Source organism: Pseudorasbora parva, chromosome 17 (assembly GCF_024679245.1).
Source record: "Pseudorasbora parva isolate DD20220531a chromosome 17, ASM2467924v1, whole genome shotgun sequence".
Lineage (NCBI taxonomy): Eukaryota > Metazoa > Chordata > Actinopteri > Cypriniformes > Gobionidae > Pseudorasbora > Pseudorasbora parva.
The window spans coordinates 29511266-29534714 of record NC_090188.1 but is presented as its reverse complement, the minus strand read 5'-3'; the positions used below and the strand labels follow the sequence as shown (position 1 = coordinate 29534714).

Genomic DNA, 23449 nt, shown 5'->3' with positions numbered 1-23449 from the left:
TGTAATATTTCATCTAAATGGCAGGAGATGAACTGAGTCTTACCGTGGAGCAGGCAGCATAAGGCCAAGAGTCTTGTAGAGAACCATTCCGAGAATGAATACAGGAGATCCATCCATATCTGCCGGAAAACAGTCTAGGTTAGATGAGACGATCATCACATTAAGTAATCATATCAAATAGCATCTCCGGACAAAGGTGTTTTTCTCAGCTCCCTTTTCACTTTATACCCAGCAACTTGGAGGGTTTTTCGATAATTCAGAGTGCAGGTTTGTTTCATAGGGAGACAGCAGGAATTTTCTCCTGATACCTTCCCCTTCCATGCTGAGGGAATCTTTTAATCCAAAGTAATTGAACAAGATTTTTTTTTTTTTCAAAGCTACAGGAATTAATTAACCTCTAAACCTGCAAAATACTCATTAAATATCAGATCTCTTGCCAAACAATTTTCCTGACAGCTAATCCATCATAAATTTCCTGCCAATAATGAATAAAGTTGTAGATTAGGCTAGACTAGCAAGGTTATTGATAACTGAGATCAAAGGTCTTCTCTGCTGACAGGAAGGCTAATCCTGGTTCAAACAGCTCTGTGAGGCCTCTAGTCTAGCTCAAGTCGAGCCGGAGTGAGTTATGTATTAAATCAATCCTTCATTACTTTCCTCTGATACACTTCAGATAAGACTGATCACCCTAATTAAGTAAATAGTCTGGTGCGCTGGTGCTTAGCTCTCTTTACTATCATTGTTTGAGAGGATACAGCGAGTGCTGTGTCATCTGAATTGATGCGGTCGACCAAGAGCGCTCTCCTCTAAAACAGGCAAATGACAAGTGGTTGACATATAATCTTGTAATCTTAAAACTATCCCATTAAACGGTCACAATATTGGTCATAATATTGCATTGGTAATCCAAATATTAATTATGTTTTATAATACTGATATTAAATGTAAAAAGTATATTGGGACGAAGCATTTTTATGGGCTGAGAAATTAATAAGTAGGGAATGTACAGTCAGTCATTATCATAAAATAAACTCTAACGGGGTGATCAAAACACCATTGTGAAGTTGTACATTACCCCACTGTACTTGCATATTAAATAGCTACTCATTAAACAAATAAAATATTATTTAATGTAAATTTGATGATTTGGGTGTATTTTTAATGCCAGACGAAAGAGCATGGAGTAATATAAGAAAATGTAGGTTTACCTATTTGAATATTTTAGTACAATTCCATCAAAATGAATAGAATGATCCTTATATATTTTAATTGAATAATTGAACAATCCTTAAACAATTATACAATAAAAAATATGTGAGGATTATTCAATTCAATTTGATGGAGTTCATTGAAATGCGTAATTCTTAAAAAGGTGCTTACATTTATTAATAGTTTTTTTAACTAAGTGGTCATAATGCAGAAATATGCAGCAGGGACCAATCAGAATCAAGTGTTACAGCAAACCGTGCAATAAGAAAAGCAAAGATATATATAGGTGACTATTTTTCAACTTTACTGTTTATCCCCCACATAGCTTTTGTGAAACTTTTGTGAAATTACTTTGCACTTTTTAAAATGACAAAGCAACCCCCCCCCCCCCCCCCCCCAAGAATAAACCCATAAATGGTTTAAAATGTATAAAAGTTGTCAACTTTTGCACTACTCTGCAAAAAAAGTATACTGACAGGTCTATCAACTACTATTTTATCCTGCATTTCTTTAACATATTGGATCCTAAAATTCACTTGTCAGACTCAGAACAAAACATACAGTGAATCCAGAAAGTATTCACAGCGATTTACTTTTTCCACATTTTGTTATGTTACAGCCTTATTCCAAAATGGATTTAATATTCCCGTGTACAAACACTTCATGATGACAACAGCAAGAAGTTTGTTTGAAATCTTTGCAAATGTATAAAAATAAAAATAAAATAAAAATCACATGTACATAACTCTTCACAGACTTTGCTATGAGACTCAAAATTGAGCTCAGGTGCATCCTGTTCCCACTGATCATCCTTGAGATGTTTCAACTTGACTGGAGTTCGCCTGTGGTAAATTCAGTTGATTGGACATGATTTGGAAAAGCACACACCTGTCTATATAAAGTCCTATAGTTAACAGTGCATGTCAGAGCACAGACTAGGCTTATAAATAGTCTGTGCTCTGACATGCACAGACTCTGGGAAAGGGTACATGTCTGCTGCATTGAAGGTCCCAATGAGCACATTGGCCTCCATCATCCATAAATAGAAGTTTGGAACCACCAGGACTCTTCCTAGAGCCGTCTGACCAAGCTGAGTGATTGCGGGAGAAGAGTTTTAGTCAGGGAGGTGACCAAGAACCCGATGGGGTTAGCCAAAGCTCCAGCGTTTCTCTTTGAAGAGAGGAGACCCTTCCAGAAAAACAACCATGTCTGCAGAACTCCACCAATCAGGTCTGTATGATAGAGTGGCCAGACGTCGCATGACAGCCCACTTGTAGTTTGCCAAAAGGCACCTGAAGGACTCTCAGACCATGAGAAATACAATTCTCTGGTCTGATGAAATGAAGATTGAACTCTTTGGCATCATGTCTGGAGGAAACCAGGCACCACTCATCACCTGGTTAATACCATTTCTACAGCAAAGCATGGTGGTGGCAGCATCATGCTGTGGGGATGTTTTTCAGCAGCTGGAACTGGGAGACTAATCAGGATCAAGGGAAAGATAATTGCAGCCATGTACAGAGATCCTTGATGAAAGCCGGCTGCAAAGCACTCTGGACCTCAGACTGGGGTAAAGGTTCATCTTCCAACAAGCCCACAATCCTAAGCACAGCCAAGATAACACAAGAGTGGCTATGGTACAACTCTGTGAATGTCATTGAGTGGCCCAGCCAGAGCCCAGACTTGAACCCGATTGAACATCTCTGGAGGGATCTGAAAATGGCTGTGCACCGACGGTTCCCATCCAACCTGATGGAGCTTGAGAGGTCCTGCAAAGAATGGGAGAAACTGCCCAAAAATGGGTGTGCCAAGCTTGTAAAATCACACAAAAAGATTTGAGGCTGTAATTTGTGCCAAAGGTGCTTCAACAAAGTATTGAACAAAGGCTGTGCATACTTATGCACATGTGATTTTGTTTTTATCTTTTTATTTTTAATAAATTTGCAAAGATTTTTAAACAAACTTCTTTCATGTTGTCATTATGGGCCATTGTTTGTATATTATGAGGAAAATAATTAATTGAATCAATTTTGGAATAAGGCTGTAATATAATAAAATATGTAAAAAGTGAAGCGCTGTGAATATTTTCAGGTGCACTGTAATGTTAACACGGGTTGAAAGAAACCTGGCTTTTAAAATCTAGTTAATGTAACTTTTGTACTAGACATAAAATATACAGTATCATCAACTTCCATGATGTGGCATCATGTACATTACCTGCTGCCTGGGGTACAAATATTCCTTTGGGAATGACAACTTTGTCTTCAGAGTTTCTGGCCCAGTCCACCATCCCTTTCCGTCCCTTCATTGGAAAGTTAATGTCCGTCATCACAGATACTGCAGGCAGTCTCTGTATACTAGCAACTAAAAAAAAAAAAAAAAAAAAAAAAAACAATCACAATAAAATATTTTAAGGTTACTAGTTACGAGTAATTACTAGGGCTTAAAATAACTGAAATAAGTAGAAGGACAACAGCTATTAACTGGAACTAAATAAAAAAATAACTAAAATAGACATAATATGCACAATACATTGTAACTACTAATTAGACATATTTTTCCAAGCCCAGCTAAATAATTAACACCTTTTGTTAACACAACTGTTTATTTCACTTCATATTGTTTGGCATCATTTGAAGATAAACAAACTTTTAAATATGAGTATTCTGAGAAATTAAAGCCACAATTTTGTAATTTCAATATTCTAGATCAATATTAGGCATTGTAAACCAGTTTAAAAGTTACTATCTCCATGTAAATTATGACAGTAATGTTATGCTGTATACACATGACATGTTCAGTCTTAGGCGTGTAGTGTTTCTTTACAAAGTGACATCGCCCACTACTGGCCTTGCAACATAATACAACATTTTTTGTTCTTTTTGTGGATCCATGAGTCATTTCGACAACACTGTCGTCTGTACAAAGCAAAATCATTGGTTTACATTGTTTTCCTGTAAACATACCCTTTTCACATTTTCATCATGCTGTATAATGCTGCATTCTTTCATTTTCTGTGTTTTCCGATCTTCGGCAGCACTTTCGCAGTGCCGAGAGAGCGTGTGCAAATCGTTGCCAGATTGCAAAGATTAAGTAAATCACCTGGCAGAAAATGTATCCTTTTAACAGAAAAGCTCTGAATGCGGGGTTTTAAGCTCTTGACATTTGGCAACCGCAAGCATGAAAGCTCGTAGGGGCTGTGATTTTTTCCCTGACAAAAAGAGAGATTTTGTAAAGTTTTTATTCTTTAACTACATTTTAGTCTAGTATTTTCAATATTGCATGTTGATATAGTTACATTTATGGTTTAATGACCTTGGTGTCGTCTCATCTGATTCCTGGAAAAAAAAAGGTTGTTGATGATGAATATGTTTCTTCAGAGTTGTGTTAACGAAATTAACACTACTTTTAAAATCCCATGGTGCAGACCCTGGTGCATGGCTGGTCTGCCCGGCAGAAGAGAGCAATAGCAGGTAATAAGCGTTGAGGTGTAGGTGAGCCTTTTGTGAGGAGGAGGAAGAGAATGGCAGGGCTGCCAGCTGCTGTGTGTGGGGAGTTGCATGGGGGAGGCATTAGTCACAGGAGCACATGGGGTAGAACTGAAGAACAGTGGGTGAAGCAGCTGACACCTTAAGCCCTGAAGCAGTATGAGATCACAGGCCCTTTAGTGATCTTTACTTCCACACAGGCTCCTCTACTCAAGTTACCTGCATGGTTGCCTTAAAATTATGAGTTCATAGAAATAAATAAAAAATTGAGTTAATACAATAAACATTTTTGAGAACCAACAACCTTTATTCAAATATTATTCAAATATGTTGTAAGCATATTGGGAAATTGTGTATTTTATTTGTGAAGACAAAATGTAGCTATTTTCATGATTCATCACATTTTTATGTGGTTCAGATACAATAATATTTTGAGTTTCTATTTATGAAACCAATTTCCTTCATTGTATCAACTCAAATTTTTTAATTCAATAAACTCAAAATTAAGGCAACCTGTTTCCTTTTTTTAAGTTTTAAACCAAAAATATATATATTTTTTTACAGTGCAGAAGGAATCCTGCAAACCCGAATATGAATCATATTTTTAACAGCATAATGTTAACAAATTCAACTTTTCATTTTAAATTTTGTATTGGTACACTGTAAAAAAAATATTTAGAAAAAAAGTTACCTGGTTGCCTTAAAATTTTGAGTTCATTGAAATTAAAATTGAGTTAATACAATGAACATTTTTTGAGATTCGACAACCTTTATTAAAATATTATTAAAAGATTTTGTAAGCATATTGAGTAATTATGTGTGTGTTATTTCTGATGACGCAGTAAAACATGCCAAATTGTGCTATTTTCATGATTTATCACATTTTTTATGTGGTTCAGATACAAAAATATTTTGAGTTTCTATATATTAAACTAATTTCCTTTATTATATCAACTCAATTTTTTTATTTCAATAAACTAAAAATTTTAAGGCAACCAGGTGACTTACTTTTTTAAGTTAAACCAACAAAAACCACCACAATATTTTTACAGTGTACATGTTGAAATTAAAGTGGACTGAGATGAAACTAAGTGAAATAGGAATAGTATGTTGTGCAAACAAATGCTTAGTTAGTATAGTTCACTTACACAAGAGTTGTACTTGATCTTTTACTTTAGATCTACTCTTAGTATAGCTAGATGTTACCATTGTTGTGTTTTGCATGCTTAATGTTGAAGTCTGTGTATGACAAGCTTGATCAACTGCACGATATTGTTACAAATAGAGAGGGATTATGTAAACCCAAGTGTATATGACATAAGTGAGAGCACTAAAATTGTAAACAATCATTATACGACATAAAGGGAAATATTACATAGATTCATTTTATAAGGTGACCTTAATTTCAGCCTAACATTAACTATAGTTAATTATTCAGTTAGAAGCTAGATCAACTTTTAAAAGCACCCTATTTATTACTTCTCTTCCTTTGAAACAAAATAACGTGATTTATTATTGCATCACTGCATCAATAGGACGAGAGTTATAATAATATCAATGTTCCAAGTGCCCAACCAAAGTGAACGCTGATCACCATAATGGTGAGTTTATTCCATTCTTTCTCTTGACACAATGGCACTCAAACCAATCAATTAATCTTAACTTGTTCTGTGTAAACGAGAAATAGTATGTGAATAGTACATATGACTAGATTTTTTAAAATTATGTAAAGTTAACTAAAAAGTATTAGTTAGAATTTAAGGTATTTAAGGCAGCAACTGAACTTAAAGGGTTAGTTCACCCAAAAATTAAATTGATGTCACTCCTCACCCTAATGTTGTTCCACACCCGTAAGACCTCATCTTCAGAACACAGTTTCAGATATTTTATATTTAGTCTGAGAGCGTATCCAAGTGTATGCACATTATACTGTCCATGTCCAGAAAGGGAATAAAAACCTCATCAAAGTAGTCCATATGTGACATCAGTTAGTTAGTCATAAATAGTAATAGTAATAAACCTTAAAAAACGATTCAAACAGTTGTGAATCAGTGAACTGATCAATGATTCGGATTGCATGCCAAACTGCCAAACTACTGAAATCACATGACACTGGCGATCCGAATCATTGATCAATTCACTGATTCACATCCGTTTGAATATTTATTTGAGGTTTATTAGAGATTCTAACTAACTAACTAACTGATGTCACATATGGACTACTTTGATGATGTTTTTATTCCCTTTCTGGACATGGACAGTATAGCGTGTATACACTTGCATGCGCTCTCAGGCTAAATATAAAATATCTTAAACTGTGTTCTGAAGATGAACATTAGGGTGATTCATTAATGACCTCAATTTCATTTTTGGGTGAACTAACCCTTTAAGTTTTTTAACGCTAAAATAGGCGGATATTTCTCTTTACAGTGTTTTTGGCCATAAAATGAAAATAATTAATGGCTTATCATATCAGCTATAGATTTAATAATATGCATCCCTAATTATAGGAGTAAGAAATATAAATTGTTTTTAAATTCAAAATGAATGTGATTAAATATCTAATAAACTAATTAATTAAGCTAAGTTATCCAAGCAGGTTCTGAGAAATAAAAGGTCTAAAAAAGCACTAAAAAAGTTGCACACCAAACGTACCAAATCACCATATAATTAACATGATTTCTGGAGTGTTTATGTGACAACATTTCACATTTCTTTTTCGAAATGTATATTCACATAGGCATTATACAGTGTAAACACTAGTACTGCATTCCTTAAATAACCAAATGCAAAACAAACACACAAAGAGACTGCATGTTTAAGAGGAGTGAAGGGCTCATCTTATATGCACAGGTTCTAATCATCTCCTTCAACAGTGATTTATTCAACGCTTTCCCCGCTGTGTGTGAGATCCCTTTAGTTGGGATGCGCTCAAGTCTGTGGTTGGATGCCGCTGTGGGTAACGGTCCTCAGGGAACCCAGCCAGGAGGCACCGGCACCTGCGGCCACCTGTAACTAATGAGCTTAATGACTGGATCCTACCGAACAATAGCAGGCCATTTCTGTCACGTCAAAAAAATGTTGGTTGAATCTCGGCTAAATGCGAAAGTTAGACTATTGGAGTAGACGGCAGGGTCTCTCAACTCATCTGAGCAATCAATGCACACAAATCAATGTCCATTAAACGCATTAAAAAAAAGATCAAATTTCAGCTTTAAAGAGCTGCAACTAAGACAAAGTCATTGTTTATTCTTACGAGAATACATGCAGTGGAAAAAGGAGCCTCTGCAATCAAGGTTATTTGGCTAAAAGTGTGTCGTGCTGACAGAAGTTATTTATTGTGGTGTCAAGAATGCGCTATAAATTTGGCTGGAAATGATGCTGCAATATCTTACTATGACAGATGATTTTCATTTGGCTAGTAGAGGCAATACCGCTTTGTCCTTTTAATCAAAGAGAGCTGACTTTGGCTAAGATGGTCATTTAATTTCACTGAAAATGATAAGGAAATTAAAAACGCTGATGTCAAAATTAAGGATTTACTTAATTTATATTTTTGTCTTTTGGGCTTTGATATACAGTTGCAAGAACAAGTATGTGAACTGCTTGCAGAATCTGTGAAAATGTTAAACAAATTGCTGAATTTATTAAAATGACCCCGATCAAAAGTTTATGAACCATTGATTCTTAATACTGTGTGTTATTCTCTGGATTATTCAAGACTGTTTATTTTTTATTTTTTATGGTTGTTCATGAGTCTCTTGTTTGTCCTGAGCAGTTAAACTGTTCTTCAAAAAAACCCTTCAGGTCCTGCAAATTCTTCAGTTTTCCAGTATCTTTTTCATATTTGAACCCTTTCCAGCAGTGACTATACGATTTTAAGATCCATCTTTACACTGAGGACAACTGAGGGAGTCAAACAGAACTATTAAAAAAGGTTCGCTGATGCTCCAGAAGACAACACGATGCATTAAGAGCCGGGGGGTGACAACTTATTGAATTTGAAGATCAAGGCAAATTGTACTTAATTTGTCTTCCGGGAAACATGTAAGTATCTTCTATTGCTTCTGAAGGGCAGTATTAAATGAAAAAAATTGTTCCGGTTCAAAAGTTTTCACCCTCCGGCTCTTAATGCATCACGTTTCCTTCTGGAGCATCAGTGAATGTTTGAACCTTTTTGTTTTAATAGTTGTGTTTGAGCCCCTCAATTGTCCTCAAAAGACCAAAAGATGGATCTTAAAGGGATAGTTCACCCAAAAATGAAACGTGATGTTTATCTGCTTACCCCCAGTGCATCCAACATGTAAGTGTGTTTGTGTCTTCAGTAGAACACAAATAAAGATTTGTTTTGCTTTGTCTAGGTCATATAATCATGCAAATGGGTAACAATTCTATGAGAGCAAAAAAACATGCTTAGAAAACATGCTCAAAGAGCCCTGTGGCTCATGACGACACATTGATATCTAAAGACACAAAACGATCAGTTTGTGTGAGAAATCGAGCCATAATTATATATTTTTTTAACTCAAATACAACACTATCCTGTATACGAGCCAGAGCATGGATTGACCTTACCGGAAGGGAAGTGCGTGAAGGCTCGTATACCCAGAGTGTTTGTATTGACCTTACCAGGAGTGAAGCGTATTCCAGGCTGTTGGATAAACCGTTGTAAAAAGTTATATAAATACGGCTCGATTTCTCACACAAACTGATCGTTTTGAGTGTCGTCATGAGCCACAGGGCTCTTTGTGCAAGCTGTCTAAGCATGTTTTTTGTCTTGCTCTCATAGAATTGTTACCCATTCACATGATTATATGACTGGTACACTGCAACGGTTGTAGTGAAAAATCTTCATTTGTATTCTTTTGAAGAAACAAACACACCTACATGTTGGATGCACTGGGGGTAAGCAGATAAACATCACATTAATATTTTTGGGTGAACTATCACATAGTCACTGTTGGAGAGGGTTCAAATAGGCAAAAGATGCTGGAAAACTGAAACATTTTTCTGAAGAACATTGAGCAGGACAACCAAGAGACATGAACAACCATCACAAAAAAATAATAATAATAAAATAAATAAATACAGTCTTGGGTCATCCAGGGAACAACACACAGCACTGAGAATCAATGGTTCATAAACTATTGATCGGGGTCATTTTAATAAATTCAGCCTTTTTCTTTGTCTTTTGGGCATATAAAAACATTTTTTTTCCATATGAAAAAAAAAATGTTTTTCAAGTTTTGTGGCAATCAATAAAAATCTGTAAATCAAGAATACAAAGATAAACATGTGAACAGGCATAACATTATAGTGAATAATACTGATTATCTCTTCATCACGGCACCTGTTACTGGGTGTGATATATTAGGCAGCAAATTAACATTTTGTCCTCAAAGTTGATGTGTTAGAAGCAAAATGGGTAAGCATAAGGATTTGAGCGAGTTTGACAAGGGCCAAATTGTGATAGCTAGATGACTGGGTCAGAGCATCTCCAAAACTGCAGCTCTAGTGGTGTGTTTCTGGTCTGCAGTGGTCAGTATTTATTAAAAGTGGTCCACGAAAGGAACAGTGGTGAACCGGTGACAGGGTCACTGATGCAAGTGGAGAGCAAAGGCTGGCCCATGTGGTCCGATCTAAGACACGAGCTACTGTAGCTCATAAAAATGTGCACTTGCAGACTAATATATCCCACCCACTGAAGAGATAATCAGAGATTATTCACTTCACCTGTCAGTTGTCATAATGTTGTATTTATATATATATACACCTACACACACGCACACACACACACACACACACGCACACACACACACACACACACGCACACACACACACACACACACACACACACACACACACACACACACACACACACACACACACACACACACACACACACAATAGTCTTAGACTAAGACACACACACTATAGACTTCCAGATTATATTGTTTTCTTGATTATATTGATCATTGATAAGGCTAATAATTTGCCTATAGGATCTAAAGCACATTTTAATAAAAACATTGATTTTGAGACTGCATGATGAAATTACTGGATTAGAATGACTGTGGAATTCTGAAAGCCTTAATGCATCCTAAGTAAATCCAAAGCTTCTGAATAAAGTCCTTTCAAAGTTGTTTACAATTCATTTAATATAAATGGCTGGTAATCAGATAATAAAAAGTAGGCTACAAATCAACAGAGACGTAATGTCTCGAACAGACATGTGTTTCAATAATGTTCTTGGTTGCCTGAGTGATTTGCTAAAGCCTCCTCATGCATCTGTTACTGTAGCAGCAGCTGTAAGACGCAACATCACTCAGTTTCACCTTCAGACTACAGGAAGAAGTTTCAATCACAGGTTTACTTTGCCTTGTCAGTGGCTGACATCAAAACGTTGATATCTCTCCTGCATCATTATGATGTCAATGTTCTTGCTGTGCATCCAACACACTGATATGTGGCGGTCATGTCTGAACTGGCTTGATGAAGATTCATTCTTGAATGAAAAGAAATGTTGAAACATCTGTCCTTTGAACATTTTTTGTGCTAAATTAGATTTTTGTGACGGTCAGCAGGTAAATAAATATAAATGGCACTTCCATTAATGAGATACGGAATAGGGCTCGAAAGCTCTCGTAAACTCTTTGAATGGCGAGTGAAAGGAGTTTCAACCTTCAAAAAATATCAGGAGGTCCAAATAAATATTATAGGAGCTATTTTGGATACTGTCAAGAAAGTCACGGTCGTTAAATTTAAAGCTTATATGTTTTTTTGTTTTTTAAGTCAAAGTGTGCAGAAATATGAGTGTCTCATATTCAAAAATATGAGGTTTGAATATGTGCAGAAAATGTCATAAACCTTTAGATGAAAACTGAAAACGAAATCTGTCAGTTAAGAATCAAGCAAGCTTCTCCAAATATTGCATTGTCATAATACCAGATTTTGAATGTCTGGATGTCTTTGTACTGTACAAAACGTCAGAACGCTTTCCAATCCTGTCGATGTTTTATGGCAAGCTACATAAAACAAGGTAACATTAAAGAAGATATCAAAGGTGCCCTTCAATGGAATTAACTTTTTAATCATAGTTTGGTATATAAGCACCATTCCAGGCAATATAGACTCATCTGTGTATCCCCTCTACGATGGATAGGAAGGTCATCCTAATCCATTCATTTCATATTTGTTGAGCTCTGCAATTCATGGAGATTGCAATTTCATGGGTCAATGTTCTGTGCACGCGAATAAGGAGAACTAAGCAAATGTGCTTCAGCAATGGAAGCATTTTTCTATTTATTTTATTGTATTTGATGTGCTCTTTAACTTTGATTCTGTTCAAATGACTGGAAGGGAAATCAGCATTCATATGTGAGCCGACATTTAGCACTGGAATTCTTTGAGTGACACAGGAGTGTTATGGGGAAAAGCATGAGTCACGCTTCATCTTTCAACAGCCTATAAACTGAAAAAAAAAAAAACAATCAGGCAAGAGGCCAAAAAATGTTTAAAAATGAAAATCAAAGCACGCTTGCAATAGACGTAACTGAATCCAAACACAGTCTCCTCTCTTCCGAGCAGAAATAAGACAAGGCTGTTTGCATTAGATTTTAGCACATTAAGTGGAAAGGGCTTGATTTTAATTAACATTATCGACTGGCGGTTGTTTGCCCCCCTGCATGCACCATTTATCCTCAATTACTGACGACACGCAGAACTGACGAGAAGAGTCAGCAAGACGAGTGGCTTGAGGGAGCGGTTCTGCAGTTCTCTTACCCAAGTTTCCTGTCATCAGGTAGGCATTGTGGAAGTCTTTCATTCCCAGCCCAACGATGTGGATGAACTCTTCAATGACCTGCATGAGCTCCACAGACCCTGGGTAAATCTAGAAAAGGGGAATCATGGGGGAAAAGAAGAGGGAAAATGTTACTAAATGTTTGCAAATGACTAGGCAAAGGAACTATCTGACTTTGAATGAATTTGTAATTCATTTCAATATAATTATCTTAAAGTTAAATCAAACTTTTGGTGTCAAACTTGAAGGCTTAACAAAGATAGATTTCATTAGACAGGCAGAGAGAATGATAAAAGAAACACATGGTAGAATGAATGAAAGATAGATTGATAGACAGTTGCAGAAAGAGAGATAGAACTGTAGAATGATAGAACGTTAGATAGAACAATAGATAGACAGACAGACAGACAGACAGACAGACAGACAGACAGACAGACAGACAGACAGATAGATAGATAGATAGATAGATAGATAGATAGATAGATAGATAGATAGATAGATAGATAGATAGATAGATAGATAGATAGATAGATAGATAGATAGATAGATAGATAGATAGATAGATAGATAGATAGATAGATAGAAATTGTAGAATGAATAAAAGATATATAGATGGATAGACAGATGCAGAAAGAGAGATAGAACTGTAGAACGATAGAACGGTAGATATAACGATAGATAGATAGATATAACGATAGATATAACGATAGATATAACGATAGACATAACGATAGACATAACGATAGATATAACGATAGATAGATAGATAGATAGATAGATAGATAGATAGATAGATAGATAGATAGATAGATAGATAGATAGATAGATAGATAGATAGATAGATAGATAGATAGATAGATAGATAGATATGGTAGAATGAATAAAAGATAGATAGATGGATAGACAGATGCAGAGAACTGTAGAACGATTGAATAATGATAGACAGACAGACAGACAGACAGAGACAGATAGACAGATAGACAGATAGATAGATAGATAGATAGATAGATAGATAGATAGATAGATAGATAGATAGATAGATAGATAGATAGATAATTAGATAGATAGATAGATAGATAGATAGATAGATAGATAGATAGATAGATAGATAGATAGATAGATAGATAGATAGATAGATAGATAGATAGATAGATAGATAGATAGATAGATAGATAATTAGATAGATAGATAGATAGATAGATAGATAGATAGATAGATAGATAGATAGATAGATAGATAGATAGATAGATAGATAGATAGATAGATAGATAGATAGATAGATAGATAGATTTTGACAAAAACACCGCCCTTAGCCACACTCAGTCTTGTAAAATCCCTTAGACTGACTCTTTTGGAAAGAGACAATAAAGTCTGTTTAAAGGGCACTTCCTCTGTATCTCACACTTAGAGCCCTGCCTCCTGTCTGTTCAGTCCTTCACAAAGACAAACTCATGCGGCAGGAGTGATTGTGCAGGACTCAGAGTCTCTCCAGAGGACCAGCCATCAGTGTCAGAGCAAATGCGGTGGAGGAATTCAGGCCCTCCCGATTCCAGTGCCTCAGCCTGTCAAAGGCCCCGTTCTCTTTCAGTCAATAGCATCACGGTCTGCTGATCCAATCCTTGACCTTCAGGTGACTGCACTCAGCTATTTACATCTGCCATCACTCTGAAAGTCCGCAAAGATCTTTAGAGGGAACAGAAGGGCTAGGAGAACTTATATCGAGAGCAGGCTTTCATTTAGGCTCATCAATGAATATTTAAGAACGCAATATGCAATGAATCATTATTTAAAGTCAAATGCAAGTTGCTTTTTCACAACTCCCGGGGCTTTAATGTATTCATCTGAAATTCATCGGATCATGAAAAGTGGGTGTTGCTTAATGGAATCAAGTGATTGGATTGATTGGAGATTGATTTGTGATTTCATACAAACAGTTTTGGGTTACTTAGTAATTAGATACTGTATTTTTTCCTGTAATTTAATTACAGTTACTTCTGATGTCATGAACTAAATTATATATAATGCAAACGTGGAATTAACATCCAAATTTCAAGTCTAACTTCAAAATGCATGTTTTTATCAACCCTACATTTAAAAGACTTTGGGTCAGTTAATAACAACAATTGATGTAGTTTTATATTATTTATTTGAATGTATTAAAAGAGACATTTCATGTCTATCCTTGAATCCCTTAACTCGACATTGATAGGATTTAGAAAGTGACTAGTAATATGTAATTAATAACTTTTTAGAGCGAGTAATTTGTACAGTAATCTAATTAGACTATTGAAGATGTAATCAGTAAATAGTAATTCATTATGTTTATTAGAGTAACTTACACAACACTGCATACAAAGGTTATCTTAAAGGTGGAACAATGATTAAATATGACAAAATATGATGAAAACTAAATTGTTAAAAAACTAAAAGGATGCACAGTACAACCAATAATGTGCATTAAAAAAATATAGGGTCAGTTATCAATTTATATTAACTTTACGAGTAACCCTTTTCAAATATAATAATTGAATGCATTAACTAACATAAACTTACAAGGAGTAACTTTTGTTAAATATTTATTAAATATTTATACAAGCTCATGTTAGTTCACAGTGCATTAATCACTATTAACAGATACCATTTTTATATATTTGAATATTTAATATTTAAAATGGAGTGGAATATGTTAAGATTAACATGAACTAAGATTGAGAAATGCTGTAAAAGTATAGTTCATAATTTTAATGTTAACAAATAAAAAAAATGTGTTGTGTTAACCCTAATATTTCTCCTCCTCCAAAATGTAACAAGATTTTGATATTGATAACTAAAAGTAAAACTATTAAATTGGTTTCTGTTCATTTAAAATAAATAAATACATAAATAAATAAATAAATAAATAAATAAATAAATAAATAAATAAATAAATAAATAAATAAATAAATAAATAAATAAATAAATAAATAAATAAATAAATAAATAAATAAATAGCTGCCTTGGCAACTAACTGAAGTAAAATGTAAGTAGTAATTCTTGATAAATATATGTTCATGCATTAAGTTAATAAATAGGCAACTATAGCATATGAATGCAATTTTAAAAACGCTGCTCTGTGTTTGTTAAAACTGTCAAAAGTCAAGTTGTCTTAACCCTTTTACCCAGCAGTTTTACAGTTTGGATTAATACGTCATATGACGCTGTGCTTAATATTTCTCTCATCTCCATAGCATCATCTGAACCCTCTCTCCTCGTTACAACAAACAATGCGCAAAAATACATCGCAGCCGATCTGCAAAAGAGAAAAAAATAAATAAATAAAAACGCAGGTGCAGAAAAAAATAGCGCTGAGTGACATTTCATAATTAGCACCCTTAGTGAGGTGCAGGAACAGGGCAATGGAGTCACATATCTAATAATCCCCCTGGCAGGAATCGGGCTCTGCCTTCGCATGGGGGCCGATCTTGGGCCAAGCCAATCAGACAGGCTGCAGACGGGGAGAGAGTTGCTGAGGCCACGCAGGCGGATCAGCCCATCCCCCCTTCGGTCAGACTGGTGGGGGACAGAAGTGAGCATCCCTCTCCATGGCAACAGTGCTGGGCTGCTGAAGTGTGCAGGGAAGACAGCAGTGCGGGAAATGGCCGAGGCTGACGGCCATTAGATGAACCAGCACTGCTGCTGTGTCATGCAAATACAGTCAATTGTGCTGTCATATACTGTATTCTACTGTGTGCTCTTCTGCTGTATGGATTTCTACTGCAAGTCATGAGTAAACATCCCGCTACTATATCCTAACAGATGTGAACATATTACTTACCAGATAAAACTGGTGATTTTACCATATTTCTATATATGCTTTTTGTATTAAATATAATATAATTAATATAAATTATTATAATATAATACATATAATATAATACATATAATTTTTATCTCACTACTAAATGTAAATAGATATAAAACTGGGCATTTTGACAAATAGATGTGTGTGTGTGTGTGTGTGTGTGTGTGTGTGTGTGTGTGTGTGTGTGTGTGTGTGTGTGTGTGTGTGTGTGTGTGTGTGTGTGTGTGTGTGTGTGTGTATGTGTGTGTGTGTGTGTGTGTGTGTGTGTGTGTGTGTGTGTGTGTGTGTGTGTGTATGCAAGTGTGTGAGTTATAATAATAAATAATGTTTGAACTATAATAATATAATAAAATATAATATTAGTATAATATAATATAATATAATACAATATAAGTATAATATAATATAATATAATATAATATAATATAATATAATATAATATAATATAATATAATATAATATAATATTAGTAATAATATATCACTACTATATGCAAAAAGATATAAAATTGGACATTTTGGCAAATAGTAGTGTTTGTGTGTGTGTGTGTGTGTGTGCGTGCGTGCGTGCGTGCGTGCGTGCGTGGGTTCGTCATAATGCTGCCGAAGACACATACTGAGTTTCGTACACCAATGCGTTCATAAAATAGCATTTGTTGACAAAATTCAAAATGGCTGTCGCCCAAATTGGCTGAAATTGGAAAATTGGGTGTTGTATGGTTTGGCGTGATGTCCTGAATATAAAGATACCAGCTTTGTGATTTTTGGCCAAAAGTGTTCAGAAGTAAAATAATAAAATTAAAAATAAAAATTCAATTTTTGACAGACAAATTTCATAACGGTCCTGCAAGTGCTTCTATGGGCTGCCATAGACTCAAGAGCAGAATAATAATAAAAATAATAATAATAATAATAATAATAATAATAATAATAATAATAATAATAATAATAATAATAATAATAACTTAGTGAAAAAAGTTAATACTTAAGCACAATTTATTCGGATGTACTTTCGTATAAGTATGCAATTGTGACACACTATAATTGATATACTTAAAGTCTGTTAAATTGGAACAACTAATTTTGTACTTAAGGCATTTTAATTGTATAAAATCAGTGCTAAAGTATAACTAAAGTTGTATTAAATATACTTGATTGTGCTAAAGTGGAACTATTCCAAATATACTTAAGTACAATTTAAATATACTAAATGCAGAATTCCCTCAGCATAAACTTCAAATGTACATTACAATTGCAATTAAATTACACAGTTTGTGGAATATTATACTAATAACACACTTTTAGTGAAATTCAAAACAAACTGTAATGGTATTCCAAGTAAACTAATGATATCATAGCTAATGGCATCATAGTGTGCTTCAAATAGGCTACAATAAAGTAATCTTTATAAATAATGGCGCAGCTTATGAATTTGCCTTTTGCTGACATTTTATAGTCACTTTGCAGTATACCATTAACTTGCTTCTCCAGCGAACATCAGTGAGACAATGACAGCATATAAATGTATATTAATTGTAGGAGCCAGTACGGACTGGAATCAAACCCGGGTCGCTGCCACTCAAGTGTACTCGCTTTACCATTTACGCCACCACGCAGATAAGGGCTATCCACACCCGCTGGTGTTTTGTTCTTTCATACTGTTACAAGTATTGCTATAAGCAAACAGATTTCTGATAATGACAGGAAAAATTACATATGGATTTAAATATGGTGAATCCCAGAGAAAAGTCTTAATATAGACGGCATAAACGGTGTGTGAAAATAAATGCAAAACGGCCTGTATACAGTATAAAAGTGCGTTTAACTTGGAGCTGTTAAAGAATTAAAGTCAGCAGACACAACATTAAATGTCTACAGAATCGTTTGCTTCCCTTTTACATTACGACACTAGTTTTATTCTTGTGCGCGGCTGCTTGTTCGTTGGCGGAAGAATGTGAACGTGCAGAATGGAATAAAAACGGTAATATTTATCAGCCTATTATTGTCTTAAACGCGCTTAACCTCTAAATGTCCAGCACAACTGCTCCTGATGGAAAACGCTATGATTTGCCGAGCTATTCACGTATTACGCTGCGGATTTAAATGTGACGCATGGATTGAAATGATTTACTTTTCATACAGTTAACATGTCGGTATTTATTGGACATTAGAACTTTTTTAGATTTTTGTGTACATTTTGACGAGTTGTAAGGATCAGTGATGCGCGGGCCAATGTATAAACAACCCGCACCCGACCGACGGTTTCAAATAACCCGCCCGCAACTCGGACCGCAAAAAAAGAATAAGAAAATATTGTACCTGACCCGCATTTTTGAAAAGTATTAAATGCTCCCTGGCCTATAATATCCATTAATCCATCCTGTGGAGGAGAAATGTTTCAGGCCCTGGCGTGGTGCGAGGGTTGCAGCGGCGAGTGCAGGCAGTTCTTGAGGCGGCCCATCATTTTCCATTTCAGCTGTCTAGATGCATATTATTAATGAACACGATGTTTATGTTTTGACCCTGCTTGGAGAATTCATCAGCAGGTCAACTGAGAGAAAGCCCACTTTTGGAAAACTGTGAAAGCCCTTAAAGGGTTAGTTAACCCTAAAATGAAAATTATTTCATTAATTACTCACCCTCATGTCGTTGGAACCCGTAACACCTTCGTTCATCTTCGGAACACAAATGAAGATATTTTTGTTGAAAGCTGATGGCTGAGAAAGGCTTCAAAAAGGCCTCCATTGGCATTCAGTAAATTTCCACTGACTTACTCACAAGACCCATTAAAGGCACCAAAGTCCATCTCACTACAGTGGCTGTACAATAATTTTACGAAGTGACGAGAATAGTTTTTGTGCGCAAAAAAAATTTAAATAATGACTTTATCCGCCAAGCTAATGTCTTCCGTGTAGGTCTCTGAAGTGAACTCACCTGGAACTCACGCGATAGTGAGTGGGTCAGTAGAAATGTACTGAATGCCAATAGAGGGCTCTCTGAAGCCTTTCTCAGCCATCAGCTTTCAACAAAAATATCTTCATTTGTGTTCCGAAGATGAATGGAGGTGTTACGGGTGTCCAACGACATGAGGGTGAGTAATTAATGAAATAATTTTCATTTTTGGGTGACCTAACACTTTAAGTCGCAAACTGTTCTTTTTCTGAATTCTGTATGATATAGCCTAGTGTTATGTAATTAATAGTTATTTATTCATTTATTTTGTTTCGTTTTCTTAACAATTAAAGGTCCTTTCACACCGGACGCGTAACGAAAAAGCGTAACGAATAAGCGAACATTTCGCATGCGAATATTTCGCGTCAAAACCATTCACATCAGCCGCGACACGAATTTGCAAAGTTTCAGAGCTCCAACATTCCAAAACATTCGCGCCGACAGCCGAGAAAATACGGGCACTTCATCATTCAGTGAAGACGAGCTTTTCATTTTATTTAGAGGACCGAGAAGAAGGTTTTGGGTGCAGCCAGTCTTACAGAACAGAGAGTCTGAAGGGGAGGATGCTAATCTTGTACAGGAGCTAAAACTTTATCATGGCCGGTTCTGCACTTACTTTCTAAAATCTGTGGGACAATTTGAGGATCTCCTCCAGAGACGGCAGTGCATCTGACGAGACAAACCGCGAACTTCTGGGAATCAATCGACCCGAGCAGATGTTTCCAGTCGAGTCACACAATGAAAACATTTCAGTGCCACAGACGTAGCCTACTGATGGCAACACGTTCACTTTCCATAATCGCGGACACAATGTTTAAAAAAAAAAAATCAACTTTTTATAAAAGGTTATAAGATATTGCTGTCTGTATCATACAGTGGGCAAACACAGCTGCAGCTGTACAGCTTACGGTTGTAATCTCATGAGAAATGCCATGCCTGGCAAATGTTAAAGTTGATTGAATAGCTTGTGACATCAACTGGACATTTTGTCACCTTTGTTTCCTTTTATGTGATTGGTTGAAGCCGTTTTTGTCGCTGCTAGAGTAAAAAAAAAATCGACATCGAAACGAAAAAAATTAATGTCGTTTTTTCGCCGCAGCACATTCGCGTTCGGTGTGGAAGCGCTCATTACACAAACAGCTGATCGGAAAAAAAAACCATTGCGCGAATTATTCGCACGTCAAAATCGCGTCCAGTGTGAAAGGGCCTTAAGATGCTGCATGTGTTTATGCGTCTCTCCCCTGACTTTCCCAACAAAAATCCCACCCTGGAATTCGCACTTTATGGCGCATTATACGCATAAACCACCCATCCTACCCAAGAGCGTGTCATATACACGCCATAAAGTGCGTATCATATACATTCCATGAGATTGCACACTCGTAGCCTTATTAGAATTAGACCCCATTGACATGCGAGCAACAGTTGGAGTTAAAAATCTTCATTTGTGTTCTACTGAAGACACAAACACACCTACATCTAGGATGCCCTGGGGTAAGCAGATAAACATTAAATTTTCATTTTTAGGTGCACTATCCCTTTAATATTGCTAGTACTAAGTATAGTATGATCACTGTATCATTTAAATACAATATATTTAAAGTGCACCTAAAGTATACCTGCATAGTTCCACTTTAGCACAATAAAATACTTCCGTATATCTTTAATCAGACCATTATTTATGGATATATCTAAAGGTTATAACTAAAGGATATTAAGTACAACATTATTTAACAGACTTTAAGTATACCAAATGAGTATACTAAAACTACAATGGCAGGGTATTTATCTTAAGTACACTGTATTTGTAGTATATTTAGCATAAAATAAATGTATTTCAAATACATTTTAACATATTTATTTTTCACTAGGGTAGGAACACCAAAGATTACCATAGGTGTCTCCGTACCTTCAGTGCTTGTCCTCTATTTTAATTATCCCACTTCTATAAGCAGACAGTAGGCTATAGCACCAGTTAATGAAACTAATGAACCTCGAGTTCTCCTTCATTTTCAAGTTGTGAATTCTCTTAAGCACTTCCTTTAAAAATATTCCCTCTCTGGCTGAACATCACAGACTGCCACGAATCTGAGGTGTGAACTCTAGACTGGCAATCAAAGCTCAGGCAAGCTGACTCTAAAGAAGAAACGACAAGACAGACAGACAAGATAAAATCCTGGGTGATCTTTAAACGTTAGAGCTTTCTAAGGTCAGTCATTTGACACGGCCGGTGACAACCGTCTCAGATGTCCTTTAATGATTTGAGGAGCTTGGAGATTCAATCTGTGACAAAACAGAGGAGGTACGTGAATGGAAAACAGGTCCCTGACGGCTCCGGGGACCGTTTAAACCGTGCAAAACGCCTTCGGCAAAACAAGCGACCGGCTACGTGACCTTATCTCTGAATACTCTCCTGAATGAAAAACATATTACTTTTCTTTAAAAGCATTGTGACACTACCCTACTGTAAACTCCATTAAAGGGCTAATTCGGTTGACACACAGCACCCAGTTTCACTCAAGGACACGTTTCACCACAACTCGGGTGAAAACATTAAGCGAAGGAGCTCCAAAGCCGCTTACGTTTGATAGACAGTAACATTACCACCGTCTGCTTAAGAGGAATTACCAGTTCAGGCTAAAAGTAAAAAAAGAAACATTTAAGGCACTCAATTTGGTCCAAAGCAATAATAATGCAGCTGGAGATTTCTGAAGAACGTTCAGCTTAGCAGAATCCAAATCTCTCAGGCTGCTTTTACACCGTCTCTCAGAGAGCGAGAGGAGACAATGCCGTCACCGCTGACAAGGAGCACGAAGGCTGGACATATGCTGCCAATGCTGCTGCCACCAAGTGGATGTAGTGGATATTGCAGATGTCCTTCCACCAATCAGCACAGCAGGGAGGTCGGTATTTGGCAGAGGAGGTTTGATTTGACGCAGCCCAGCCTGTGGAGACGGGCACCTCTTTGACCTGACAATTACCTAAAGCATCTGCACTGGTGATGGCAATCGATTCGCTGAGGGCTCATCACACAATATACAGCCGCAGAGTGACACACAACACCAGATGTGACTATAATAAAGCAATCTCGACCCCCAAGCTTCAAAAGCACACTTTCGCAATGTTCAGACCCACCTGTTGCGCGTCTTCCCACTTTTCTCTGTTCTCCTCTTCCAGGAGATTGCTGATGATCTGAAAGAAGTTCTGGGGAGAGAAGAAATTGGAGTTAGTAAAATGCTGTTGTCACAGGAAGAGACTGGTAAGATTATTTGCGAGGGATCATAACAAAGAAGGATCTCATTTCAGTCATAATGCTTTGAAAGTGTAATACGCATAATTTATTTATACAGTATGAAACGGTGTCAAAGTGAATTGCAATCCATTTTACTTCTGACATGTTTCTGACTAAAACGGGATATCGGACTTGATTTGATTCATCGGGTGTTCGAATGACTCTAACCTACAATAAAAAAAAATGATATATTGGATGGATGATGGATGGATGGATTTACTTTTATTTTATTTTTTTATGTCAACAGGTTCCACGGAACTGGTTTATGTTGAATTGAATAAACATTGTTTATTTCATTAAACTTAAATTTTTTTACGTAACGTTAATTCAATGGCATTTACATTTACATTTATGCATTTGGCAGACGCTTTTATCCAAAGCGCAGCGTCGTAGCACCAAATTTTGGGCCCTGGGTACAAACCATCTTGCTGGGCCCCCCTACCATTTATGTGTATGTATATAAAACTGACTTCTAAGGGCCCCCCCTGCCTCGGGCCCTGGTTACTCGGTACCCTTTATCCCCCCAGTCCGACACCCCTGCCAAAGCGACTTACATTGCATTCAAGCTACACATTTTTCACAGTATTGTAAGTTCTCGCTTTCCCTGGGAATCGAACCCATGACTTTGGCGGTTCTAGCGCCATGCTCTATTAAGTTCATTTATTCTATTAAGTTAATTTATTCTAAAATGAATATCAAACAAAAACCATAACTGGTAATCTAGTTTAATTACAAAATTACAAATGTTGAGAAAAAGAATATGGTTTTGTTGCATCCATGGCATGCCCAAAGTAGTTGTTCTGTATTATTTAAACAACTTTAATTGTTATTAGCAGGTCCTCACCCCAAGCACATGCTCTACACTTC

General features: G+C 36.1%; 1 protein-coding gene across 4 annotated transcripts in view; it reads right to left on the bottom strand.

Annotated features, from left to right (window-relative positions):
• Positions 1-23449, bottom strand: part of adgrb3 (adhesion G protein-coupled receptor B3) — a 238882-nt gene that overhangs the window by 72458 nt on the left and 142975 nt on the right. For all 4 annotated transcript variants that reach the window (XM_067422099.1, XM_067422100.1, XM_067422102.1 and 1 more), the window contains 4 exons: positions 22426-22494; positions 12480-12588; positions 3427-3573; positions 44-119 (listed from right to left, as the gene is read on the bottom strand). In XM_067422099.1, the coding sequence (XP_067278200.1) occupies positions 44-119; positions 3427-3573; positions 12480-12588; positions 22426-22494 (401 nt within the window). The remainder of the gene's footprint in view (positions 1-43; positions 120-3426; positions 3574-12479; positions 12589-22425; positions 22495-23449) is intronic.